Source organism: the organism of the source record quoted next, unplaced genomic scaffold, assembly GCF_019419815.1.
Source record: "Pyrus x bretschneideri cultivar Hongxiangsu unplaced genomic scaffold, Pyrus_bretschneideri_v1 Contig1, whole genome shotgun sequence".
Lineage (NCBI taxonomy): Eukaryota > Viridiplantae > Streptophyta > Magnoliopsida > Rosales > Rosaceae > Pyrus > Pyrus x bretschneideri.
The window spans coordinates 862,609-872,821 of record NW_025999390.1 but is presented as its reverse complement, the minus strand read 5'-3'; the positions used below and the strand labels follow the sequence as shown (position 1 = coordinate 872,821).

The following is a 10,213-nucleotide window of genomic DNA, read 5'->3' as shown; positions in this document are numbered from 1 at the left end:
TGCTTCCCCAAAAGACGAACCAATTACCAAAGCCGGAAATGAAAAACAATTAAACCGGAACCTAAAAGTAGTAAACAAACGAACCCCAAATTATATGGAGCTTTTATCCCACTCCCACTACATGGCTAAATTGGGTAACTGCAATTTGTTAAATATTCACTGACCAAAACCATTCAATAAAGCAACCACCTCCCAACCCTTCTAACCTCTCAGCATCTTCCTTTTACTAGCTCACTCCACCATTCTCGCTCTGTTAAAGTTAGAGAGAGAAAGGGAGAGGCGAGAGAGAGATGACCATAAATAGTTCCCCAAGATTCCCCAGTATCCCTGTCGATATTTTATTACTCGCCCGTACTTTTTACCGTCCTCATATTTGTTCTCTTTAAGTATCCTCTGTTTTCTTCAAAGAACCTCCACTCCCACTGCCTCCTTTTCCTCTGTACCTATTTCCCTTAGATTTAGCTTCTCTTTCTGTTTTGGAAGTTCAAAACTGATGAAGATCCAGTGTGATGTGTGTAACAAGGACGACGCCTCGGTGTTCTGCACTGCCGACGAGGCCGCCCTCTGCGACGCTTGCGACCACCGTGTCCACCACGCCAATAAGCTCGCTTCCAAGCACCACCGTTTCTCTCTCGTCCACCCCTCGTCTAAGGAGTTCCCCCTCTGCGATATCTGTCAGGTATATATTAACTTACTGACTTGTCAGCGCTCGATTGCTACTGTATATATCCTCCCTCTACGGCTCTACCCTCTAAACAATGGTCTTTCGATTTTCTGATTTGGGTTTCTTAATCTTCATCTACAGGAGAGAAGAGCCTTCTTGTTTTGCCAGCAGGACAGAGCGATTCTGTGCAGAGAGTGCGACCTTCCAATTCACAACGCCAACGAGCACACCCTGAAGCACAACCGATATCTTCTTACGGGTATTAAGCTCTCCGCCACCTCCGCCCTCTACAAATCTTCGCCGCCGCGGCCAACTGTAGCAACTGCTAGTTCTGAAACCGCCGCTACCGATCTCAAAAAGCATCAACCTTCAACCAAGAAATCTGTTTCCGCCGCCTCTCCTGCAATTTCAAATCCAAACCCACCTCCTATTTCTGTCAAGAATTCAACTTCAACCGCTGCAGTCGACAAACGCGGTGGAAATTTGGTGGGTGCGACTAGTACCATATCCGAGTACTTGATAGAGACGCTTCCGGGCTGGCACGTTGAGGACTTTCTTGATTTTTCTAATGCCCCGTTTGGTTTCTCTAAGGTTTGCATTGATTTATCTCGTTCTTCCCTATTTTTTCTTGAAATTTCCAAATTCGGGTCGGAATATGATTTTTGCACACTTCTGTTTGTTTCAAGTCTCTTGATTCTCGTTTGATTTATTTCACACCAACAACGATATGAGAGAATGAGTTTGCAGAAAGCACTTCTCCTTTGAGTTTTGTTAATCTGTCATCAATTAGTTATTTAGCCTGGTGGATCTGACATTTTGCAGTTTGTTTTATTGGTTATGGCAGGCCGACAATGATATGATGCTGTCGTTTTCGGAAGCCTATCCGGAAAGCAATCTGAACTCTTTCTCGTCGGAAAATATGGGGATGTGGGTCCGACAGGCATCACAAGCTCCTCCGTATCAATATTCACAGATGGGCGGTGGGTTCGTTGGCTTCGAAGAGACAAAGGAGGGTACAAACATGAAAGCCAGCAACAGAATGTGGATGGATGACGGCTTCACAGTTCCTCAGATTAGTCCTCCATCTGTTGGCTCCAAGAGGTTCAGACCTTTCTGACAGAACATTTAGAGCGGGGAAGCGATTTACGCACACATTTTCTCGTTCTACACTTTATGTTTATTTTTGTCGTTTAAGTCTAAAGGTGTGCAGACGAAAGAAAAATGTCGTGCGGAAATCACTCATTTAACATGAACCGATACTTAGATCATTTTGAAGTTAATTTTAACGCAGGGATTTCGTTTGTTTATTTTCTTTGGTGGGTTTAGTTCGATCTCTTCGTCCCACCTTTTGTATGAAGGGAGCTTTGAAAACCTCGACAAACCCAGTTGGAGTGCTTCAGCTCCCTTCTCTCTCTCTCCCCTTTGTACTTATTGCGGAATGCAAACATCCATGTAAATATCAACTGCAGCGTGCTTTGTTCTTTATATTTGCTTTCAGTTTCCAAAATATGTATGGAATCGGGAAAAGTGAAAAGATTGGCCAATGCGACTACAAGAGTACTTTATAAAAAATTAATTTGAAACGTGTGATGATTATACCAGCATATAATGTTATTAATACGTGTGTTATATATAATTTGAATGAATAGCATAATTGATATGTCATCAATCTAGTTAGTGATATGTAAGATCACGCCAAATGAATTTATAAAATCATGCATGTTAAGTAGACCTAATTAAGACGTTGTAACATAATGCGCAATGACTTTAAAAACCCATGCATAGTAAGGAGACCTAACAAAGATGGTGTAACATCACATAAAATGAATTTATGTACCATGCATGGTAGAAAGACTTATGACATGAATCAACTTTGAACGACATGTCATGACAATTCAACCAAAAAATGTCCTCATTTCTTTCACCCAAGAGTATGTGACATGGGAATGGAAGGTAGAGAAATTTTAAGTAGATGGTTGTGATGATGAAGATGTTGACAGTCAGATATGCATGGAAAGATAAGTACAGAGAGGCAATTGACAAAGAAAAAGTACAGATTTGACCCAAAACAAAAAAAATACAGAAGGGCACAAATTGATGGTCATGTTTTGTCTTGAGGCACTAGTTTTTAGTCGTAGCAGCAAGTGCTACTGCAGCGTCCCTTTCATTTACAAAACTAGAAAATTGGTTTGGCTTCATCTTGGTGTAGGAATATGAACATGAGTATTTTGGTGAACTAGCATCAGCTATTTGGTCCGATTAATATAAGAAAGCCTTATAGGAAGATGAATGTAAGTTCTTGTTGATAGAGGAATCTGTCATGGAGAAGAACTGATATAAACTAGGAAACATGAGTTGTTTCCTAAGTGGATTGTAATAGGAAATCCTCATTGGATTAGGAGAGGTATATGTATATATATATGCTGTAATCTCTGCTCTCGGTAACACACGCTCAGAAAAGAACTAAGTCCTATTCTTAGTTAGAGCATTAAGAGTTCTACCAGAGAGGAGAAGAGTAGCAGCATACAGAATCTGGACATCTGCTGCAATGGCATTCTCCAATGGAGGTTCATCAGGTTAGTGTGAATATGATTGTTCATGTCTATACAGTTTTGTGTTTTCTTGATTGTGTTTATTGTGGCTTTAATCTGGATCTTGGCTATGTCAATCTAACATGTGGTATCAGAGCCTTAGATTTAAAGTTCTTAAAATCAATCAAGCACGGGTCAATGAAAATCACCATGATCAGGTTTCAAAACCAGTTTTAAATCTCAAAACAACTTTTCCTTAAAACGGTGCGTTTTAATAAAATTAGGTTAGTTTAAGATGACTGTTGGTATTCGAAATCGATGCGATTTTCCGTTTGGGATTTTCTGAGTTTTGTTCTTTTGTCAAAGAGGACTCTCACTCGTCCCTCTCATTCTGACCCATTTATTTGCAATCCGAGTAAATCAAATCTTGTTATTGAGTGTTCAATACCTGTACAAAATTGTTTCCGCTGCTATGTGTTGATGGTTGTCTCTTTAAAAGGTATGTAATCTTCAAAACTCGGATCAGAAATATGAATATCTGAGAATCTTGTATAAGAGATTTGTATAATAATTTTTGATGAACAAGAAAGTAGTCATTCTTAGCATATGATTTAGTTTCTTAAGATAATGCATCTTAATGATATGTATAATGAAAGAAGTCATTCGTAAGATGAATATATCTGGATAAACTGAGATGTATGGAACAAATCAGTGTGATGGTTGGTTCTGAATATATGGTGATCAGTTTATGATCTATTCTGAATTCAATAATCCTATATGCGCCTATCAACTGGTTGTTGTTAAGATTGTATATATGGATATTGGTTATAAAGCTTTGATGTGCAATAGACTGTGAAACGAAATCAGAACTTTGAAGTTCATATGGTGATTTCAGGTTCATCGATGTCTGCAATATCAATGAAGACCTTAAACTTAGCAAATATTCCGATCCTTACTGGTGGTGGTAATTACAAGAAGTGGAGGAGGGATATCAACTTGCTATTGACTCTCAATGAGTTTGATATAGCAATTGAAAATCCCAAGCCTGTTATGAGTGATCAAAGCACCAGAGCTGAGAAGTCAGATTTTGAGAGATGGTCAAGAGCTAATAAGGTAGCACTTTCCATCATAGAAGCTGGAATGACTGACACTATCAGAGGGGGAATTAAGAAACCAGAGCTTGCTGTGGAATATTTGGCTGCAATTGAAATGAAATTTAAGGAGTCCGAGAAGGCAGAAGTAAGCCAGTATATGTCTGTGTTGACTCAATACAAGATTGAAGGTACTGGTTCAATAAGGGACCATATAATGAAAATGTCAGATGCTGCCGAGAAGCTGAACTCTATGGACATAAACATTGGTGAAAAGCAGCTTGTATTCATGATCCTTCAAGCACTCCCTACCAAATATAATCAGTTAAAGGTCTCTTACAACACTCAGGACAAGAACTGGGGCATAGATGAATTGATTGCACAATGTGTGCAAGAGGAAACTCGGCAGAAGCAAGAGAAAGGCAAGGAGATCGAAGAAGCAAATTATGTGCAATCTGGTCGAGAGAAGAGAGCATTCAATAATGGCAGCTCTTCAGGTCCTGGTAAGAATTCTAAATTCACTAAGAATTCTAACAAATTCAATATGTCTGCTAAAGTAAATAACTCCCCTAGAAAATCTATCAACTTTAAACCTAGACCTAAAGATGTGTCTAAACTAAAATGTTTTTGGTGCAAGACTAAAGGGCATTTAAAAGTCAACTGTGAAATTTTCAAAGATTATGTGAGGAGTAAAGAAAAGGAACAAGTACTTGTCTGTATTGAATCAAACCTTTGTGAAGTACCTGTTGATTCTTGGTGGTTTGACATTGGATGCTCAGTACATATAACTAACTCTTTAAATGGTTTTCAAAAACAAAAGGAAGTTGATGATACTTTATACAATGTTTATGTAGGGGAAGGGACAAGGGTTGCAGTTCATTCGATAGGGATTGTGAACTTAAAGTTAACTTCTGGTTTTGTTTTAAAATTAAAATATGTGCTCTATGTGCCAAAGATGAGAAGAAACTTAATTTCTGCCTCTAAAATTGTCAAAGACGGTTTTGCTTTCTTTGCTGATGATGAGTGTTTGAAAATCTTTAAAAAGAACTATCTGGATTCTGTTTTAGGTACTGCCCTTCTTTTTGACAATCTGTGGAGTTTAGAATGTTCAATAGAGTCAAGTAATCACTCGATTTTGAATGTTGGTTTCAAAAGAATGCTAGGAACTGACACCTCTTATATTCTTTGGCATAAGAGGCTAGGGCACATCTCAAAAGAAAGGATTCTTCAACTTTGCAAAGCTGAACTAATTCCCAAACTAGATTCTGCCACTGTAACAGAATGTGTTGATTGTTTGAAAGGAAAAATGACAAACTTTAGAAAACTAGATGCCAAAAGAAGCAAAGGGTTGCTTGAAATCATACACACTGACATTTGTGGTCCTTTTCCAGTCAAAACCATATGTGGAAACAAGTATTTTGTTAACTTTATCGATGATTTCTCTAGACTGGGATATACTTTTCTGATTAATGAAAAATCTGATGCCCTTAAGTGTTTTATTGTTTACAAAACTGAGGTTGAAAAACAGTTAGGAAAAGTTATTAAAATTGTTAGATCGGATAGGGGAGGAGAATACTTTGGCAGGTACACTGAATCAGGACAACAGAAGGGACCATTTGCAATCTATTTAGAGCAAAACGGCATTGTAGCTCAGTATACAACACCTGGGACACCTCAACAAAATGGAGTCTCAGAACGAAGGAATAGAACTCTCATAGGTATGGTGAGGAGCATGATGTCAAGATCCAAATTGCCTGGTTTCTTATGGGGGGAAGCATTGAAGACAGCAAATTACATTTTGAACAGAGTGCCGAGCAAATCTGTTATCTCAACACCTTTTGAGTTATGGCATGGTAGAACGCCTAACTTTGAATACTTTCACGTTTGGGGTTGCAAATCAGAAGCAAGGTTCTACAATCCAAATGAAAGAAAATTAGATTCAAGGACTCAATCTTGTTACTTCATAGGATATCCTGAAAAGTCAAAAGGCTACAGATTCTATATTCCTCAACATCATACTCAGATCCAAGAAACACACAATGCAGTATTCTTGGAAGATCAAGATGTTACAGATTTATCACGGGAAACTTTCATTTTTGAAGAGGTGGATCCGTTACATGACATCCAAGAAGCCCTCAACTACACCCAGGTCCCTTTATTCAGTCAGCCGTCAAGTAATGAAAGAGAAAGAACACTTGCAGATTTGGATTCTCTCACTGACCAAACTATGGAAATCGATAATCAACTTCCTGCACCTGCAACTGCTTCAAATTCTGAACAACCCGTGTCAATTGAATCCAGAAAGTCTACAAGAGTCAGGAAATCAACTGCTATGAGTGATTATGTTTACTTGCAAAAAGTAGATTTTGACATTGGTGATTTGGATGATCCCATTTCATACTCTCAGGCCATTGAAAGTTCACAGTCAACTCTATGGCAGAATGCTATGAAAGAGGAACTAGATTCAATGTATAAAAATAATGTGTGGACACTTGTGGAATCTAGCCCTTAAATCAAGCCTATAGGTTGTAAGTGGGTGTACAAGACCAAAAGAGATGCTCTTGGTAAAATTGAGAGACACAAAGCAAAATTAGTTGCAAAAGGCTTCACTCAACGAGAAGGTATTGATTACAACGATACTTTTTCCCCAGTTTCTTCTAAAGATTCAATGCGAGTTGTCATGGCATTGGTTGCATATTTTGACTTAGAGCTGCATCAAATGGATGTCAAAACAGCCTTTCTTAATGGCAACTTAGAGGAATGCATCTATATGAAACAGCCACCTGGATTTGTTGAAAGGGGGAAGGAAAACATGGTTTGCCAGCTCAATAAGTCCATCTATGGGTTAAAACAGGCCTCTAGGCAATGGTATTTAAAGTTCGATCAGATCGTCTCTTCTCAGGGATTTGAAGAAAACAAATTGGACGATTGCATTTATCTGAAAATTTCTGGTTCTCAGTTCATTTTTCTGGTACTCTACGTTGATGATATTCTTCTAGCAAGTTCCTGTCCACAGTTATTACAGAAAACTAAGAAGATGCTTAGTGAAAGCTTTGATATGAAGGATCTAGGAGAGGCACACTATGTATTAGGGATTGAGATTGTACGGAATAGACAGAAAATGTTACTTGGCTTATCACAAAGATGGTACATTGATAGAGTATTACACAGGTTCAATATGGAGAATTGTAGTTGTGGACAAGTTCCAGTTCATAAAGGGGATAAGTTCTCCAAGAGTCAATGTCCGAGGACTGACTTGGAGGCAGAGAAAATGCAGGGTAAACCTTATGCTTCTCTGGTGGGGAGTCTCATGTATGCAACCATATGTACACGGCCTGACCTTGCTTTTATAACTGGAATGCTGGGAAGGTTTCAATCAAATCCAGGAGAAGCACATTGGATATCTGCCAAAAAGGTTCTAAGATATCTACAAAGAACCAAGAATTTCATGTTGGTTTATGGAAAAGGCGAATCCTTGGAACTTGAAGGATACACAGACTCTGATTTGGCTGGTGATGTAGATGATAGAAAATCAACCGGTGGTTACATCTTCATGTTAAATGGTGGTGCAGTTTCTTGGAAGAGTGCTAAGCAAACTGTGATAGCCACATCCACTATGGAGGCTGAGTTCGTAGCTTGTTTTGAAGGAATGAAACAAGCTGTGTGGTTGAAGAATTTTCTGACTGATTTAAAAATTGTGAAATCAATTCAGAAACCAGTAAGGATGTTTTGTGATAATAACTCTGCTGTGTTCTTTGCAAAGAATAATAGAAGAACTTCTGCCTCAAGGTTAATGGATGTAAAATTCCTTAAAGTAAGAGAGGAAGTGAAGAATGGGATGATTGAAGTTCAGCACATCAGCACTGTTTTAATGGTTGCAGACCCTTTGACTAAAGCGCTCCCCATTGGAGAATTTCAGAAACATGTATCTCGGATGAGAGTGTTGGAAACTTTAGATCAGTGGGAGTAATTGATCTGTTTCAGAAACATTGAAGGTTGCTGCTATGTGAGTAATTCAGTTTGGGACTGTGTTTACATTTTGTTATGATCTAGCATACTGAGATATTTTGTTAGATTGTTTTATGTTTTAATAAGAGTCTTTGTTTCGAAACTTGAGGCTTCCGTTTTGGAGTGCTGAGGTTTTAATGACAGACTTGTTAAATTCATATGATGCTTTGCAAGAACAATTTGTTTGTTTTTAAAAGTTGTATGTTTCATGAATTTTATTCAGTTATTGAAATGCTGTTTTCATTGAAGATTGATATATATTGTAATCTTTTGAAAAGTGGGAGCATATTCTGGATTGGTATTGTTAATCATGAGTCATAATTGCAGATTGGATACATGTGAGTCTTGAATCAATGATTGTTTTGGATAGCAATCTGAGATTCTTGGCTTCTGTGTTTTGAAATGCAATGGGACATTGGTCATGATGATAAAATCTTGAATAAGGCTATGTGATCACTTCTTATAATTGGTAAAGGCTATGCTCGTTCAATGTCTCATGTTCAAGTGGGAGAATGTAGGAATATGAACATGAGTATTTTGGTGAACTAGCATCAGCTATTTGGTCCGATTAATATAAGAAAGCCTTATAGGAAGATGAATGTAAGTTCTTGTTGATAGAGGAATCTGTCATGGAGAAGAACTGATATAAACTAGGAAACATGAGTTGTTTCCTAAGTGGATTGTAATAGGAAATCCTCATTGGATTAGGAGAGGTATATGTATATATATATGCTGTAATCTCTGCTCTCGGTAACACACGCTCAGAAAAGAACTAAGTCCTATTCTTAGTTAGAGCATTAAGAGTTCTACCAGAGAGGAGAAGAGTAGCAGCATACAGAATCTGGACATCTGCTGCAATGGCATTCTCCAATGGAGGTTCATCAGGTTAGTGTGAATATGATTGTTCATGTCTATACAGTTTTGTGTTTTCTTGATTGTGTTTATTGTGGCTTTAATCTGGATCTTGGCTATGTCAATCTAACACTTGGTATAATTAAAACCTTTGGACTTGGCATACATTATACCAAGGGAACTGATATCTCAGCCACCTTTCATGGCGAGTTACAAAGGAAAGAACAAGAAGTTTAGTCATGCATGAAGGAACTGGATCCCCTCCGAATCCAAGGGAATTGAGCTTACTAATTAATGAATCCGGATCATTGAAATTTGTTCCAACGGTTACAATTATTATAAATTTTAGAGAGACTTTATATTTTTAACCGTTTGATCAAATTTTAATAATTCGGATACATTGATTAATGGGCTCAATTCATTTGAATCCGATTCCATGCATGAAGATCCCGTTTGACTGGTAGTCCAAATATAAAACTCTTGGGGTGCGTTAGTTGCACCGGACTGTCTCGGACTAGATTAGCTTCAGGGATTAAGCTGGACTGGCTTAGACTAGATTAAGCTGGACTAGTTTAGTGAAGCGTTTGGTGCAGTGTCGGACTAATAAGTTGGATAATTATCTAACTCAAATATTATATTATTTTATCTATATTTATTAATATTTTATTATTAATTTATCATTTTATTTGTTTCTAGAATCATATGTTCTTCTGTAAGGGCCAAAATCTTTGTATTTATTTATTCCTAAAATTATCTCTCTCTACCCTATTCCTCTTTTCCTCCGCCATTCTCCTTCTCATCTCCCTCTTTTTGTTCTGTTTCTCCATTTTTCCAAAATATTCTTCCTCTCTCTGCAACTTCTCCCTATTTTCTTCCGGCAACTCTCTCCTTCCCCTCTCCTTTTTTTCCCTTCGTCCACTTTATCCCTAACCTCTCCCTCTTTTCCTTATGCAGAAGATTCGCATGGAGGATTCATCGGAGCTCTCCACGCAGCGCCTCCTGATTTTCTCGAAAAATCTCAGGATTCTCTGGTGATTTTGCCTTTTTGTTTTGAATTTATGTGGGGA

The 10,213-nt window shown here is 38.0% G+C and overlaps 1 protein-coding gene across 1 annotated transcript; it reads left to right on the top strand.

Moving 5' to 3' along the window:
• Window positions 1–235: 235 nt before the first annotated feature.
• LOC103928282 (B-box zinc finger protein 21) lies at window positions 236–2,143 on the top strand. Its single transcript, XM_009337304.2, has 3 exons — window positions 236–679; window positions 806–1,255; window positions 1,509–2,143. Exons 1-3 carry the CDS (start codon window positions 494–496, stop codon window positions 1,779–1,781), a joined length of 909 nt encoding a protein of 302 aa, XP_009335579.2. The 5' UTR covers window positions 236–493; the 3' UTR covers window positions 1,782–2,143.
• Window positions 2,144–10,213: the final 8,070 nt, after the last annotated feature.

Excerpts from the sequence above, each read along its gene's own strand:
- LOC103928282 (XM_009337304.2), top strand. The coding sequence starts at position 494 with ATGAAGATCCAGTGTGATGTGTGTAACAAGGACGACGCCTCGGTGTTC. Across the intron at positions 680-805 it reads CCCTCTGCGATATCTGTCAG|GAGAGAAGAGCCTTCTTGTT; the intron begins GTATATATTAAC and ends CTTCATCTACAG. Across the intron at positions 1,256-1,508 it reads CCCCGTTTGGTTTCTCTAAG|GCCGACAATGATATGATGCT; the intron begins GTTTGCATTGAT and ends TGGTTATGGCAG.